The sequence below is a fragment of the Mauremys reevesii genome, linkage group 6, assembly GCF_016161935.1.
Source record: "Mauremys reevesii isolate NIE-2019 linkage group 6, ASM1616193v1, whole genome shotgun sequence".
Taxonomy (NCBI): Eukaryota; Metazoa; Chordata; order Testudines; family Geoemydidae; genus Mauremys; species Mauremys reevesii.
Genome location: NC_052628.1, coordinates 48,504,211 through 48,522,231, shown reverse-complemented (window position 1 = coordinate 48,522,231; position 18,021 = coordinate 48,504,211). Strand labels below are relative to the sequence as shown.

Sequence of the window (18,021 nt, the reverse complement as noted above, 5' to 3'; positions counted from 1 at the left end):
CTACAAGTGATCAAAGGAAACATGGAATGTGATGCAAGACAGGATCTACAACTGAGAAATCAATGCAGTCTATTGGAAAACATGCATCTTCAATAGTCTGTATGTATATCTCTAGATGTACTTGAATTTTAACAGGTTGAATGTATCTGGCAGCAATATATAAAGCTAAGGTGCCTCTCTAGACACACTCATATATACACACATTATTCTGTTCAGAGGATCTATTTTGGACCATTTGGCACAAACTGTGTCACTCAATTGCTGCAATAAGTGCTTGTGCCAGAACAAACAAAAGAAAACAAAAATATTATCACATTAGGGAGATGGCTAATGGTTTAATTGATCATAGAATAATAATGCCAGTCACAACCTGAAAGGGGGTGAATAACACTCATCGAAACCTTATGTTAAACTTTATTATGCTAATTATAAACATTTAATTATATGGTCAGTCTTAATTAGTTTGTGCTTGATTTACCTGAATGGAAAGACCTAAATGCTACCCAGTGGAACAATGTGTAAATCTAACTGAAATTTAGACTAATAAAAGTTTGCCAACAACTGTAATGTGAATCAAGCATGACTTATTATAACAGCAGTGTCAAACACCCAGCTCAGAGGATGGACCTGACTCAACTGAAGTATTTACCCTGTGAGAGATTTCATTTCTACAGACATAAGCTTTCATTTTAAAAAAGTAAATTTCTAGGCTTTATTGCTGAAAAAAAAATGTTCCAAAAAGAGCTAAGTGTGAACAAGCCAAAACTCATGTTAAGTTGTCTTGATGTGTTTCCAGACTTCCTGAAACAGGAGCTCTCAGGAGCCCCAACTCATCTCAATGGGACAGTGAATTTTAAGATTAATACTGACACTTTAAGAGCCAGATTTTCAAATAATGCCCAATGGTATGACAACATTATGCAATTACCATTATTATGTGTACAGTTTAGGAAATTGTATGTACAAATGGCCAGATAAACAAAGGACAGAAACACAGATGGTCCTAAAAGTGTCTAGTATTGTATTTTGATCCCACTGAGTGATTCTGATATAAAAACAACTTATTAACTAAAAGTTTAGTTATTATACAAAGACACATATTCTGTTCTGTAAGGGCCATATTCTACCCTCATCCTTTGTTATCAGTGGGAAATTGCAGTTATCACTCTGCAATGAAGAAGAGGTGAGCTGATGGTCTTTTGTTTTGCAAAACCAAAACCAAGGGTAATTCAAATTCATATTGCATTTACCAAACCACAAATACTCAGTGGTAAAAAGAAAAGGTTCTGAGTTTTGCTTCTTTCTACAATATAGATTTGTAGGGAAGATTTTTCTAGAGACTTTTCTTAATACAGGTTATGACAGACTTGTGACAGGATGTAAGAACAGACTCATGATTCTGCCACAGAATTCAGTGTCTGTTTGGAAATATCTTCTCTGCAAGTGAATGTGTGATTGTAGAACAGGTAGGATACCCATGCAATTTTAATCTAGCTAGCAAGGTAGTGTACACGTGGCAGAATGGACTTCAGTGTGGGCTAGCAACCGAAGTATATACCCAGGAACCCTGGATGGCTTGTATTCTGGTTGGTAGCCCATGCTGTCTAGGCCCTCACAATATGTCACTTTGTTCTTGTGAAATAATGTTATATTTTCTATAGTAAATATCAGTACTAGAAGGAGGGAAGTCTGCCTTGTAGCATTTAGCTTCTTGAAAATAATGACCTATGTGACTTTGAAGAGGACTTTGAACAGTGAAAAATGAAGCTAACAAAGATATGAAGAAACTACATTTGAACCATTTTGGCTGAGATAAGCATATACATTCAGCTCACTTTACATTCAGTTTATTTTAATTTATCCAAACTTCTTAAGGCTCAAAATCTCAAAACAATGTATTAGTATGCTTTCTAGTCCCCCTGGTTTCCTTCAAGTAGGAATTAGTGCATTTCTCAAAATATTCATAATATTTCTGTTGAAAGCAGCTGAAACCAGGATATCTAGAAGAATGCAAAAAATATAATGGGACAATGACAGGAAAATTTTGGCCCAAAATTTATGTTTTGTCAAAACAAGTTCTCTTAACACTTATGTTCAGTTGAAATGGTTTAAAGATAAAAGACTCCACCATTAAGTTTAGTAGTTTTTCTCCATCATGTTGTTTAAAACAAATCCTTATCACAGCAAAGCAGAAGCCACTATGTTTGCCAGCTCCCATGAAGTGTATTTTTTTTGTTCACTATTTATAAAAACAACATTGCTTTATTTGGCTACATTTGTATTAACCAAATTAACATTATTAGAGATTTTAACTGTATTTTGAATATCTTCCAGTTTCCTATAGAGAATCTACATGCTTACTGCATAAAAAAGATATTGTCCAACAGAGTGTACATTTTCTGCTAATACACCCCCAAATATATCTTGCTTCTTTAAAAACCGTTGTGTGATATTCTTACCGTATCAAAGAAACATCTCAAGATCAATGTGTAATACAGAGAAATAGGCCACAAAATAAAAAGCTGAGAAAAAAACAAACAATAACACTGAAAAAAAGACTTCAGAAATTGAAAAACAAGGAAAATTCAGAAATTCCAGTAACCCCAATACATATTAACACTGGGATAATAATACTTCATACATACGAATACTACTACCTAGCATTTGTATAGTGCTTTGCCTTCTCAGGGCACTGTATAGATGTTAACTAATTAATCATTGTAATCCTAAAAGAGTAAATACCTGTATTATTATTCTCATTTTATAGCTAGGGAAAGACAGAAAGGTGCAGTGACCTACCCATGGTGGCAGAGCCCGCACTAGAATTTAGGACCCTCTGATTCCCAACCATGTGCTCATTCCTCCAAACCACATTGCCTTGTAAAAATGAAAAAAGAGAAAGGAAGTAGAAAAAAAGGACTTATATGTCTATCACTGTTTACTTCCTTCCAGTCACCCAGCCTTGCAGTTTGGTGTCTTAGACCTGGTTACACTGGAAAATTAGGTTGCTTTAGCTACATTGATCAGGGATATGAAAAATTCACACCCCTGAGCAGCATTGTTAAGTCAACCTAAGTCCCTGTGTAGACAGCGCTTGGTCAAAGAAAGAATTCTTCCATCAGCCTAACTGCCTCTCAGGGAAGTGGATTATCTATGCCAACAGGAGACACCCTCCTATTGGCATAGGAAGTGTCTACACTGAAGTGTTACAACAGTGCAGCTGCAGCAGGACAGACGTGTCACTGTACCATTCTAAGTGTAAACAAGCCCTTATTCAATCTCCTCTCTACTTTTCACCCCCGCATCCAGCCTGTTGATAATACCTACTTGTTCTTCCTCTGAAATATGTGCCAAATCCTCTCCTTCCTTTCACCCCACTTCCAAAACCTCTGTCCAGGCCCTTGTTATCTCTCGTTTTGAATACTGCAATCTCATCACTAGCATTCACAACTACAGTAACTCCTCACTTAACAACCCAGTTATATTCTTGAAAAATGCAACTTTAAGTGAGACGATGTTAAGTGAATCCAATTTCCCCATAAGAATGAATGTAAATGGGAGGTTAGGTTCCAGGGAATTTTTTTTTGCCAGTGTGATGCTCTATACCTCGGGGGAACACCCTACACCCCCATGTTCATCTTTATAAAATGATTGTGTGGTATCCAATGCAAATTTTGTCATGTTGGGTGTCTTCGGAAGGCTCATGATGCACTGAACATGGTTGTTATAGTGATATTATATTTGCATCAGAATGGTTTGCAGTTGTGCCTTTAATGTTGTCTCCTTGAGGAACTGCCAGCTCTCCTCAATTCCTTTTTCCCTTAGATTTTCTTCCCATCTAAAGGTTGAGTGTTTGACTTTTCAAACTTCATATTATTTTAATATATTTTAAAAATAATAAATTAACATTAATTTGGCAAGCGCTATGTGTGACACTCTGTACCCCAAAGCAACACCCTGGCATATTAAGCACTATCATATAATTGTGATATGTTTTGTACAAAGTATGCCTTGTGAGATATCATTTTAAAAGTCTTGATCTACTGAACATTAATATCCTGTTGAATTGTATGTACTATCATTGTATGTGGAGTTATGAAGTTTTGCTATGTGTATGTTACTAAAATATGTTGTGAAGTTGGAAACACCCACAACTAGCCTTTCAGACACTGATGATGGCCCACTAAGTGGAATGCACACTCACAAGGACTACCCCAGGAACTGTATACAATGGAGACCTCTCAGAGACAGCATGTACACAGTGGAGACTGCTTTACTCAGGTCATAGCAAAACATCTTTCCAGCAAGCTGGAGGAAACTATAAAGAAGGGGAAGTGACATCATCATTTGTCCTCACTCCCCTCACAACTCAACACCTGGAAACATGTCTGGATAACAAAGACTTTGAATGGGGGAGGTGGTCCCAGGCCAGAAAGGAGAATCCTGATGGTATACACAAGCTGGGATTCTAGTTTATAGAACTGAGATTGCGATTTTACTTTTATTTCCTAGGTAACCAACTTTGATCGGTACGCTTATTATTTATAGTCACTTAAAATCTATATTTCTGTAGTTAATAAATCTGTTTTATAGTTTACCTAAAACAGTGGGTTTAGCTTTAAGTGCAAGGAAAATTTACTCACATGTCTTCTCCACATTGAGGGAGGGGTGGACTGGGTCAGGCTTCTGACCAGGGCAAGATGGTACAGCTTTGAGGTCCTAGCCTGGGGAACTGTAAGGAACTGGCTGCAGCCTATCTATTGTTGGTTCATAAATGGCTAGGAGAAGCATTCATGTAACTCATATGGTTGTGTCCCTGACTGTGGATGGCTGTGTACATGAAATACTTGGACTGGCTTGCAGCTTGTCACAGCATCACAGTGTGAGAGGGAGTCCAGGTTGGTGAAACAGAGGGCTCAGCAGTACCCCAGTTCCAGCAGTACCCCAGGGAACCCATCACACCATGCTATTGTGATTATTTTATTCCTGACAGTATGTTTTTGCCAACAATCATACAAGTTACACATAAAGTTGACTCAAGGGTTTAGGCTTTGCTTTCAAAGTTTTCAAACTCTGGAAGTCTAATGTACTTGCTCACCTCGTGACAGAAACCTCGAGTCTCCTACTCTTTCCCTACAGATTCCCTGATTCACTCTTTTCTTGTCAGTTTTGCTGCAATAGCTTTTCTTTAAAAAAGAAAACAACTGGTCCTCTTTTGGAACTGAAGTAAACACCACAAAATAGTATTTAATTAGATTAACACAAGCAAAGTATTTTCTTCTTGCCAATATACAGAATCTGAATAATATGAAATGCCCACATTTTATTGTATGCTTTTACATTTTACTTTCTTATCTTTTCTTTATGTGCTTTTATAACACAGAGCCAAAACTAACAAATCTATATTTGTTTCAAGTCAAATGGCTGTATGGGGAGCTTTAGCTATAATTGTTTTTAGTGTGATGTTTGTATTTTGAGAACAATTTTTCTACATGTTGGGATTTTTTTTAAAAGTATATTCCTTTGACAAGCACAAATGTAGGATCTGGTTCTGAGAGGCAGAGAACTCTTGCATTTCCAAAGAACTTGCTGGTGTCCAGCATCTCTCTATGTCAGGCTCATAATGATCGTGAAACTGAATATAGACAAATTATGGTCTTCCAAAATCACAAAAGGAGATTACACCGTGATAATGTAGAGAAGCCAATCAATGTTCATCACATAACTTAATTTAGTGTGAAGTGTGTTCTGTCTTCAGGGTGAGAGGACTTTGAACAAATAACTCCAATCAAACAAACCATCACAACTTTACACGATAGTACTTCATCAAAAGCTTACTGCAATCGGTGTAAACAATGTCACTGATTTCAATGGGCTTTGTATTATTGCTTTTAAGCCCAGGATTTCAAAGTGGTTTACAAACAGTATATGTCACCACTCTGCAAAGGAAGCAGATATTACTTTACAGCTGCATAAACCACAAAACTTAGACAAACTCGCTCTTGGTTACACCAGCGTTTATCCAGAGTAACTGCATTGATTTCAGTGGAGCAACTCTGGATTTATGCTAACGTTATGAAGTGTAAAATTTAGTTCAGAGAAGGTAAGTGATATGCCCAAGGGCACAGAGTAAGACAACAGTGAATTCTAGAAGCCCTGAATTTCAGTATCTCATCTAATCACTAGACCAAAGAATCCTTCTTGGGGAATCTACAGACCTACGTACAGTCAGTCAATTAGTTAGACAAATAAATCCTACACACAGGGATGGAAAACTATATCTATTCCATCCACCTTCTTCCATACTGTCAAGCGTATCTAGTATGTCCTGATCATCTATAGATCCCAATGGAATCTCTATTCAGAATGGAAGCCTGATTATTCCAGGGAATGAAATACCCAGGAGATTAAAGGAACAAACCAGTGACTATTTAAAAACTTGGATGAACATGCTTGTAGGACAGTTTTACCTGTTGAGACCCATCTAGATTTTTCTTGCACTAAATTGTTCTTACCTGGTGGACTCCCATGCCCTGCTGCAGCTGTAGCAATAGCAAATGCAGAAGCAGGAGAAACAGAACAGTGGCTGTTGTCAGCAGTCTGTACTGTAAGGAACAGACAAAGAAAGGTCAACAACTTGTATTTGGTTCTTACTTTTTTTTAAAAAGTATATCAACGTTCATATTCTCCACTCCCCCAGCACACACAGTAAAGAGTGAATATACAATACTTTTTTTCATGAGCATGCCTACTTATGTGCATGTTTTATGTTCTCAGTGAATGAAAAGGGATTCTGTATTAGAGGCAAAATATTAAAAATATATTTGTCATTTGATTTTTATCAACAGATCACAATAATAAATAATACTGTTTAACAAAGTGGATGATGGTGCCAATGTGAAGAAAAAAGATTAACCAAACAAAAATGAAAGTTATGATACAACTGCTTTAAAAATAATGGTGCTAAAGTAATTGAAGTATGGTTAATTTACTTCTCAATCACATCATTTTCAATAGCCAGCCCAAGCAAAGTAAAAATTGATATTATTTTGAACAAGATTTAAGATTTCCCCCTGGTTGTTAACTAAAATTAGCAGAGCTTTGCAAAACATACTGGTATCACTTTGCAAGAAGTTTTGTGAACATCTCCTCTGATTTCCATTCAAATGATTTTGCTTTGAATTTCCAGAGTTTTCAAACCAAAAATTCTGACACACAACCATAAACCATGCCAATAAGTAAAGTTTGGTGTTGGCTTAAAATTACTATGAAATATTTTCATAAATTATTAGTGATTACTGGGGAGGATTATATTTGTGGTATTTTTTTTCTCCCAAACATAAAATAGTTGGTTTATAGTCTAGATTTCAAGAAAGGGCAACATTTTAAATATTTATAGATACAGCAAGTAGTTCTGTTAGTAATTTGAAAGAGCCATGTGAGAGCTATTAGAAGATCCACCTCTTGCTTTTCCTCTTCAGTTGAGCGATTTACTCAGTACTGGAATGAATAATCTGATACCATCTGTAAATGTTCAGTGCCACACATGGAGGAACAGACACAGTCGTTTCCCATTAACTGTAATGGGAGTTGTGCATCTAATCATCACATATGGTACCCAAAATGTGCCTCCATAATAGCTCCTGCAAATCTGTTAAGGTCTTGAGAATTCATGTAAGAATAGGATTGAGTCAATATTATTCCTGAACTAAGGTACATCCTGTTCTAGATATTACAGATCATTTCAGCACTTCCTAACTCCCAGTATGCTTTTCATTCTCTTGTTATTAATATGCCAATTAACTACAAAACTCTTATTCACACTTTGCTGGCTTTTTTACATCTGAGAAATAAGCAGAGACACAAACTAACCACACTATTTAGAAAATAATCTTTGTAGCAGATTAAAAAAGAGTTGGAAATACATAACTTAGTGTTCTTCCAAGGCAATGTTTCTTACCTCCTGGCTGACGGTAGCGGAGATGTCGTGGAGTTGAGGGGGATCGACATGGGGAAAGCTCAGGTGTCTCAACAGTCGAGGTGCTTTCAGGAATTGTCCTGTCCACTGACACAGATTCTAGAACTGCTGCTTTAAAACACCACAAATGTTAGTACAGAGGTCACTCTGTTAGTACAGTGGTCACCATTATTTCCATAATTTACAGTCCATTAAATGTGTAAACTTTGTTTTCAAATATCAAGAGATCTAAACAACAGTGAAACAGCTTTAAGATATGAAGCTATTTCCTTCCATTTTTCAGTGAAAAAGTCTCTTTTTAAGCACACAGTTTGTACATAAAGTGGCTCATTTCTGAGAGATGATTGGAATGTATGGAAGAAGCTTGTGTCTTGACACTCCAAGTTTATGAAAAGCACAGAGACTAGCCAGGTTATAATGGATCAAACATACAAAGATATACCATAATCCTAATAATATGCATGTAGAGCCCGATGCTTCCCTCTGTGAAGTCATTATACATTTTGTTTCAGTGATGGTAGTAAGATCAGGTCCATTATATAAGAAGTACATTATACCAATATTTACAATTTAAACTTATTTAAGCTCCATTTAACAAGTATGAAAGTTAAAATTTAGTTTTTTCTGTATTTTGCTTTATGGTATTCCTTCTGTAAGCTGACAGTGCAACTTCTTTGAGGAAGGCTCAGCAACAATATTCCTCTGGATAGAGGTAATGAACTTGGAAAATACCAGGCAACTTCACAGGTACCAATGACATAACTGTAACAGTCCATAAATAAAAGTTAATTAAAACCAAGTGCTAAAGTGTCATTTTTAAAAACAGCCCCTGTCATGATTTTGCATGTCCTTAAGCAGACTATCCAGGGGAACATAAGCCGATATGGATAGTGTGAGAAAAATATCTTTAGTAAGTCATTATATATAAAATCACAAAACTGCCTAGTAATACAGAACTGAACAGCACTGCAGAGCTCATTACTCCATTGAGTAAATTAATGTCCATAATGATAAGCTGGCAGAATGATGTGTGCTCACACGAAAAATAAAATATCTACACATCTACAAATAATGCTTCTCTATTGTATTCTACAACAGACTTGGAAAAACTGCTACTCTTACAACACAAGCACTGTACTATATGTTTTAAAATGAAATTGTCTACACCAGTAGGCAGATGTGCAGAAAAAGCATTTGGACAGTGGAGAAAATTTCTCTTTAGATGATAAACGGACCATACTCAAGAAGAAATAAAAAACAACATTGACTTGGAAATTGAATGTGTACAGCCAAATTGGATTCATATTAAGTCTGCTTCTTGGAATCTTAGCAGATGAGTAATGAAGCCAATTGATCCTAGATAACTACTTATCACTTGTTAGTGGTCTCTTTCTTACGCAGAAAACTTATGTTAAGGAAATAACTGGTTAGTACTTTGTATTCCTACCACTGCCACCACCCTAAGGGTGGGTATTTTTTATTCCCTTTCCTTACACTTTCCAGACCTATGACAAAATGACTCTCTCTCTGAAGAGTGCTTTAGATACAGTTTCCTCCAAAATCTACCAGTACAAGTCCTTCAGTTGTCTGGCTCCCAAATCCATAGGTGTTGCAAGCATTGCAAAAACAGCAATTTAACAGATTTAAAATTTTTATTAAAGCTAATAATAATAATAATGTTAAAAATATTATATAATACATAGGTTGAGAAAAGAGTGTCTGTACATCTGGGTATAGTGCTTAGATTTTCCACAAATACAAATTTTGTTTTTAAAGTTGTAAGATACATATAGTGCATAATCAGCAATAATCAAAATTTAGTTGAATGAATTTAAGAATACAGTTTAGATATTTAGGTACATTAGATGCATTCGGGTACATTACTCATGAAAAAAGTTGTACAGAGAGTTGGCGGCAGAAAGCAAAATATGTCAACAAGTGAAGATTGTCCCTGAGTAATTGAGAATTTAGGATAGGTTGTCCATTTAGAGAAAAAAACAGTCCATCAGGAAAGTATGTGAGTTACTTTTCCAACTACACTTCTCATCAGCACTCCAGCTCATCCCTCCTGGTATTGCCGATGTCCAGTGATGTGTTCAATGTAGATGTCCCTCGTCCACCTGACAGCATCTGACACCATGAGTTGCTGCATCAGCCAAGTGTAGTGTTGACCGACTCTACATTTTCTCAGCACTTGCTTGTTACTGGGGTCCCATGTGCCCAGGGCTCCAATGATCAGCGCATGAGTTTGGACTTCGTAGCCCCTAGCTCTCAGGGTGTCGGTCAGAGGGGCGTATTTCTCCACCTTTTGAAATCGGGCGTTGTAGAAAGCCGGGGTCCTGTTTTCAAAGTGCACTGTGACGTCCACCATGATGATCTTCTTCCAGTCCTCATTGGTGATGACGATGTCCAGTAACAGTTGGCTGTCAGTTCCGGGGATGGTGGAGTTCACGGCTACCTTCCCCACAGATGGCGAGATGGCTCTGACTAGGCGATCTTGGATGGCATTGTATCGCAGCTGCCAGGCTCTGGAATGGGGCTTGCAGCTACACAAGACATGGGGTAGTGTTTTGTTGGCACAGCTGCACTTCCTGCATCACTTGTCCCGATTCCCACGGTGGATGACTCTATTCAGTGGGACACAGTTGAGCCGGGCTTGGTGGATGAACTTCCATTTGTCAAATTGGGTGAAGCTGCCCCTGGAGAGGAAGTGGTTGCTGGCATCCCACTTGCATATCACCTCAAAGGCCTTGCCCTGGTCCGGCTTCCACTTCAGGTTTTCAACTATTTACAGCAGATGGCATCCTTCAGGGTCCTCTCCAGCTTGGTTCTGGCTCTCGGAATGATGATGTATTTATGTGATGTTTTCTCGATTTCTAATGTTAATATGCTGCCTGTATAGCACTCCCAGTACCTATGGTCTGGGGAATTCCTGTGTAATGGGGTGATTTGTCCCATGGGCTGGAGAGCTTGGGGCTAAACGAACCATGATTACAGGACAAGACACATCTGAGTAGAATCAAGTGATCCCAGAATAAAAAGAGCAAGAAGGTGCAGCAACAGGGAAGGTGGCAAGATGAGGAAACTGAAGCTAAGTCTGCAGACACATTGCTGGGAACAAGACGACTCCTGCAGGGCCCTGAGTCAGCAGGGGAAAAGTGCACAATGCAGGAGAAAGCTCTCCAGGCAGGGAGGCCTAGGAGTAGGGTGACCAGGCAGAAAGTGTGAAAAATTGGAAGTGGGGGGGGGGTAATAGGCACCTATATAAGATGAAGCCCCAAATATTGGGACTGTCCCTATAAAATTGGGACATCTGGTCATCTTACCTGGGAGAGATCCTGCATAAGAAGCAGGCAAGAGACTGACAGACAGACGCTCAAGAAGGAGGGGGATGTGCCCAGCTGAAACTGGGGTGAAAGCTGAATGAGTCTGTGTTTTGTTTTGAAAGACTTTGTATTGGACTACTGGGAAAAAATGAACTAGGCTTGGGGCACCTGAGTACTAAGTAAGTGGGATCGCGTCTGGGATTTGTTTGGAGTGCTTTGTGAATTGTGTGTTTTTGAAGGACGCCTGAAGAGACAGGACAGCCTGACAGGCAGGGTGCAGCACAGCAACGTCTGTCCATGAAAGGTGCTCAACAGGCAATCAGAGGCTACACTGCTACACTCTGCAATGTCTCATTTTCTGGCATTAGATAAGAATAACCCATACTTTACTATTTTAATGTGTAGTGTATAATAGGAATAATATATTATATCCATCTAGGACAGCAGCTATTTTGTGTATAGTTCATTCTACACTTGTGTCAGATTCTGCAATCCCAATGAGGCTACCCTGGTATAAGAGAGAAGAATGTGGTTAACTGTATATAATAAATACTATATTTATGTATTCTAAGAGTATGTTGTGATGATACAAATCTTCCACATTATGCAATCCATGTTAATGTCCAGCCTATAAAGTACGTAAATAGAGCTCTACAAAGATTTCAATTGAGAATTGAACAATGATGATCTAATATAATTCCTAACAATGATTTAGTAACAAAATCTAATTAAAGAATGAGCTAAAACATTGGCTGACATACACTACTACACTGCTGAGGTGTGAAATTGGTATTAAGGGACTTAATTGTTTGAGAGAGTTCTCTCTGATGTGAGATACAGGAAATGTATACACTAAACAATATATAAAATGGAATAGACTGCAACCATTCACCTTTAATATAGAACCCAGGCTACTCATATCAAGAACCTGCATTCTACATGGACAGAACCCACTGTAGAATTCCACAGAATGCTAATTAGCAACAAAGATTCCTTATCCTCTACGGCTTCTGATGTCTGAGATTCTGTCCCTCATTTTGGCTGGGAATCTTTCCAGAACCATTTTTATTTTAAAAGCTGCAGAGTAGACCTTAAATCTAAGGCCTGGTCTACAGTACAAACTTAGGTCAACATAAGCCGCATTAAGTCGATCTAAAAATGTATGTGTCTACACTACTGAGTCCTTTCTGCTGACCTAAGTGGCCTGTAAAGTTGACTTCTGTACTCCATGTCTGCAAGAGGCATAGCGCTTGATTCAACATCCACAGGTCGACATGGGAATAGTGTAATTTGAATGAATTGGCCTCCAGGAGGTGTCCCACAGTGCTCCACTGTGACTGCTCTGGAGAGCACTTTGAACTCTACTGCACATCAGCCAGGTACACAGGAATCAACCACTTTCCTGTTAAAGCCCTGGGAACTTTGAAATTTTCATTTCCTGTTTCATCAGCATGGAGAGCTTACCAGCATAACTGCTCATGGAGACTCAAGGCCAAAACTATGCTCCAGCATGGAGTACGTAGGAGGTGGTGGATCTTCTTCCTGTGTGGGAAGAAGAATCTGTGCAGGAAGAGCTCTGATCCAGCAGAAGAAATGCTGACATCTATGCCAATATCGCACGGGGCATGGAGGAGAAGGGCTATATCAGGAACATGCAGCAGTGCCGCATGAAAATAAAGGAGCTGCGGCAAGCGTACCAGAAGACAAAAGCAGTGAACAGTCATTCTGGTTCTGCCCCAAAGGCATGTCGCTTTTATGAGGAGCTGCATGCAATTCTTGGCAGCGATCCCTCCACTACTCCAAAATGCTCCATAGATACCTCCCAGAAGCCCCAGGCGACCTCAAGCAACAATGAGGAGGACATTGTTGATGAGGAAGAGGAGGAGGCAGGGCCGGCTTTAGGCCAATTCCCCCGAATCAGGCCCCGCACCTAAGAGGGCTCCATGCCCTAAAGAAGAGTGCCTAATTTTTTAATTTTTACTCACCCAGTGGTGGTCCGGGTCTTTGGCAGCACTTCGGCGGCAGGTCCTACAGTCGCTCTGGGTCTTGGGCGGCATTTTGGCTGCGGGTCCTTCAGTGCCGCGGAAGACCCACAGCGAGTGAAGGACGTGCTGCTGAAGACCCGGACCATTGCCGGGTATTCGAATTGGGCCCTCCACTTCCTAAAGCCGGCCCGGGGAGGAGGAGGAGGAGAATGGGAGGCAGGCAGGTGGAGATCCATGCTCCCCAACAGCCAAGAACTATTTAAACCTGGAGCCCATCCCTTCACAGGACCAGTTGGCAATGGAGCGTGATGCCAGGGAAGGCACCTCTGGTGAGTACACATTTCCAATCAGACTGGACATGCTATGATTTTTTATGTTTAATCTGAACAAAAAACAAAAAAGTAGGTGTAGTGGGTATCAGTGCAGAGGTGCTCTCCAAAAAAGGCTGTTTATGTGCACAGGGATAGCCTGGGAATCCTCCATGGAGATCTGTTGGAAGCTTTCATGGAGGTATTCTGCAATCCTTTGCAGATGGTTTCTAGGATGGGCTGCCTTATTTCATCCACCCCACTAGGACACTTTCCTGCACCACTCCAGTATTAACTCTGTTGGCATCATTGCAGCACACAACATAACAGGTCTGTACCAGATGCTTGCAACATCTGCTCCCTTCCACCTCTGTTACCTTCAGGAGAGTGATATTGCATAGGGTCACCTAGGGGAAACAGGAGAAGTTTTCAATGCTGGCCCTTAAACCGCAAACAATTCAACAAGTAATATGACCCATTTGGTGAAATCTGGATCACACAACCAAGCTTTCCCAAACATGCCATGGTTGTGGTTGGAAGGGATCACTGTATTGCAAGCAGCATTGAAAAAAAAGGGGGGGGGAGGGGACGGGGTGGCGGCTTCCTGTTTGTCTCCCTTCCTCCCCTCCCAAACCCGGTGTTGCTTTTGTAAAAAATAAACTATACAGAGGGGGAGGGGAACACGGGCTTTACACTGGTGCCTGTCCTCAAGCACCATCCAGGTTGCTAGGGTAAAGGGGGCTTTTCTCAAGTTCCAACCTGTGATCCCAAGGATGTCTTCACAAAAGCAGCAGCACAAGACCTCTCGCCCATGCCTCATGGCCTTACTCACCACAGCTGGAGCAGCAAATTGACTCTTGCAATAGCCAGCAGTTGTGATTACGTTGTGTCTTGCAGTGAAGTGTATTGAGGGTTGGTTTTTTTTATAAAAAAAATTAACCTTGCACCAGAAACAATGTATGCACTATTAACGTTATCCTTGTGCTTTGCATTCCTTGCATCTGAAACCTTGTCCATTGGTGCATTCTCCACACTGGGACAGTGTCTTTCCCAGACTAGAAGGTGGAAAAAGAAGATTCATGAGGACATGTTTAATGAGTTAATGCGCACCTCTGAGAGGGACAAGATGGAGCTCAGAACATGGAGGATTACACTGTCTGAGATCCTGGACATGGACAGGGAGGACAGGAGAGCATGCAGGGAACAAGAGCATGCCACGCAGGAAGAGATGCTGAGGATTATGAAGAAGCAATCAGACATGTTGAGGCATCTGGTTGAGGTTCGAGAAAGGCAGATGGATGCTAGATTCCCTCTGCAGCCTATGCTGAACCTGCTGCCATCATGGCCCAGTTCTACATCCTCCTCCCCAAAATGTCATATGGGGTGGGGGGTGAGAATGTTCAGTGTTCTTTGCACTCAACACCAGGGGAGGGTACAAGGACCAGAAGGCGCCCATTCCCACACCTTTGATTGCTATTGCAGTGCATCTGTAAGCAAGCTTTCCTTACTTCTCCCCCCACAATATTATCAGCCCTTTTGCCCCAAGTTATCTTACTTTTCTTTGCTCTCTCTGTGCATAATAAAATTTCATGGATTGAGGAGAAAAGGCTCTTTATTCATTCCTCACATGGTAGTTGGTGGCGTGGAGTTTATAGGGGAGAAAATGAAATGGAGGGACAGCTTGGTAAGGAACAACACAGATAAGTGTCATTTGGCTCATTGCTGAAACTGGTTTTCAAAGCCTCACGGAGACGCAGAGCCCCTTGATGTGCTCTTCTTATTGCCCTGGTATCTAGCTGCTCAAAACTGGCTACCAGGAAATCTGCCTCAACTCCCCACCCTGGCGGAAACTTTTCTCCCTTTGTTTCACAGATATTATGGTGCACACAGCAGACAGCAATAACATTATGGATATTGCTTTCACTGCTTTTTAACATCCAAAGGCACATTCCACAACCACATTTTGCACTTGCTCAGCCTATGGTTGAAACAGTCCTTACTGCTGTCCAGGCTGCCAGTGTATGGCTTCATGAGTCATGGGAGCAAGGGGTAGGCTGGGTCTCCCAGGATCATGATTGGTATTTCAAAATCACCAATGGTTATTTTACAGTCTGGAAGGAAAGTCCCTGCTTGCAACTTTCTGAACAGACCACAGTTCCTAAAGATGAGTGCATCATGCACCTTTCCCAACCTTCCCACGTTGATGTCAGTAAAATGGCTGGAACCCATCACGGCAAAACCATCCACTATGTCCTGCACATTGCCCAGAGTCACTACCCTTCTTAGCAGAAGTCTGTTAATGGCCCTCTAAACTTGGATCACAACAGATCCCACGGTAGATTTACCAACACCAAATTGATGCCCCACTGACAGGTAGCAGTCTGGCGGTGCAAGCTTCCACAGAGCTGTCGCCACTCGCTTCTCCACTGTCAGAGCAGTTCTCATTTCAGTATTGCTGCCGACACAATGAGTGGAGTGTGGACATGCAAGATTGACTTGCTTAAATTGGAGGCTCGATGGCGACTTACATAAAGTCTTCATAACTTTGTAGTGTAGATATGGCCTAAACCTTGCTGTACTACACTACCTACCAACAATATTGATTGAGAGCTTATTGTTTATTAATAATTGCTTAATAACCTTCGCCATAGTTGCTAACTTGTCAGTTTAAAAGATTTCATGTTAAACAATATTCTACTTTCTATAATGACAACTCCTTTGGTTAAAACTCCATTACATGTCTCACTAAGGTGTTTATTTCAGTGATCTGTTCAGCAGAGAGAAGAGCAGTGATCTGTACAGTCATATTTTTGTTATTTTAGGTCTGGATAATATTTTTTATTGCATCTTCTTTGATTTTGTCTGTTTCCTTTATTATATTGTGAGGAAATAACATAGGGCTACATTTTGCCTTGAATTATAACATCTGCAAGTAAAGTGTAGACAATGGACACCCAAGGGCTGTAAGTCAGGGCAAAATTTGGTCTATACTGCATCCTTTTAAGCAAGTTGTGAAACAAAATTATATTACTGTATTATCACATCTTATATTTAGTTCAACAAAAAATTCAGAAAAGAAATAATTCATTTTGGCCCCAATTCAGTAAAGAACTTAAGCATGTGCTTAACTCCCATTGATTTTAATGGGAGTTAAGCACATGCTTAAGCATTTTTTCTGAAAAGGAATGTTTTCTTAAATCAGGGACTATGTGTATAATTCCCCAATTACTGGGGTATCAAGACACCAATATTGAATTTATATAAAATAGGGTAACTGAATTATTTGGTTCAATTAGTAGTTAAATCTATTTTGGGGGGGGAAAGGTTATTTAACAGTACAGTATCTGTTGTTCTTCAAGACATGTTGTGCACATATACATTCCACTGCAGGCATGGGTGTCAGGTGAACCATGGGCTCGGGGAGGCTAGCCCTTGGCCCAGCCTGCTCCTTCTGCCCAGGGCCCTGCCCCTCCCGCCCACTTCCCCCGCCAGAGCCCAGAGCCCACCCCACCCAGCCACAAGCTGCTAGAGTGCCTCCAGCCCCAGAGTGCCAGGTGGCGACCCCCCTCCCCTGCAGCCCCGGAGTGCCAGGCGGGCAGCATGCCCCCTCAACCCCAGCCCTGGAGACCCTGACTGCAGGTCGGCCCCCACTAGCCCAAGCCCGGGCCCTGGCCAAGGGGGAAGAATCACAGCAGAGCTGTCACTGGCTGTCCTTTAATCCTTTCAGTGAGGCTACAAAAAGTCTGGGAGATGATCTGAACTACTTTGTGCAGTCCAGGTAAAAGGACAGAGCCTTCCACTCATCCAAAGTATGAAACACCTCTTCAGCTTTGCTAGAACGAGGTTTAAGAAAAAAACATCGGAACATGAATGGTCTCGATTCAAAGGTGGAATGCAGATACAACCTTAGGCATGAACTTAGGGTGTGGGCAAATGAAGCCCTTGTCTTTGTAAAATATCATGAAAGGTGGGTTAGCTGTGAGACCCTCTTCATACAAGTAACTGCTACCAAAAATGCTGTTTTCATCAATATCAATGATAAGGAAGTTGTTGCTAAAGGTTCAGAGTGGGAAACCCATTAAAAAGAGGACACTATAGTCAAGTCCCATGAAGGCACTGGATCAGACAATGGAAAGTACATGTGGATGAGTCCCATTAAAAATCTAGATACAAAGGATGGGAAAAGACAGAAAAACATCTGGTGTTGGATATATCACAGAGATGGAGGCTAAATGGACCCTCACAGAACTGATGGAGAGACCAGATGATTTCAAATGCAGCAGGCAATCTAATTTCTGTACCATTTGGTGACAACTGATAAGATTCAGCCTAGATGGAGAACGTCTCCATTGTGCTACATAAGTGGCTCTGGTGTCCTTTCTGCTGCTCACCAAAATAGCCTGCATATCTTGGAAGCAAACTTT

At 40.5% G+C, this 18,021-nt stretch overlaps 1 protein-coding gene across 2 annotated transcripts in view; it reads right to left on the bottom strand.

Moving 5' to 3' along the window:
• The window catches only part of RASGRF2 (Ras protein specific guanine nucleotide releasing factor 2), a 197,798-nt gene that overhangs the window by 64,107 nt on the left and 115,670 nt on the right, over window positions 1–18,021 (bottom strand). The window contains exons 16-18 of one of the 2 annotated variants that reach the window (XM_039545903.1): window positions 7,961–8,089; window positions 6,516–6,605; window positions 2,800–2,877 (exon numbers count right to left, since the gene is read on the bottom strand). In XM_039545903.1, the coding sequence (XP_039401837.1) occupies window positions 2,800–2,877; window positions 6,516–6,605; window positions 7,961–8,089 (297 nt within the window). The remainder of the gene's footprint in view (window positions 1–2,799; window positions 2,878–6,515; window positions 6,606–7,960; window positions 8,090–18,021) is intronic. The other variant, XM_039545904.1, reaches the window with a different exon arrangement.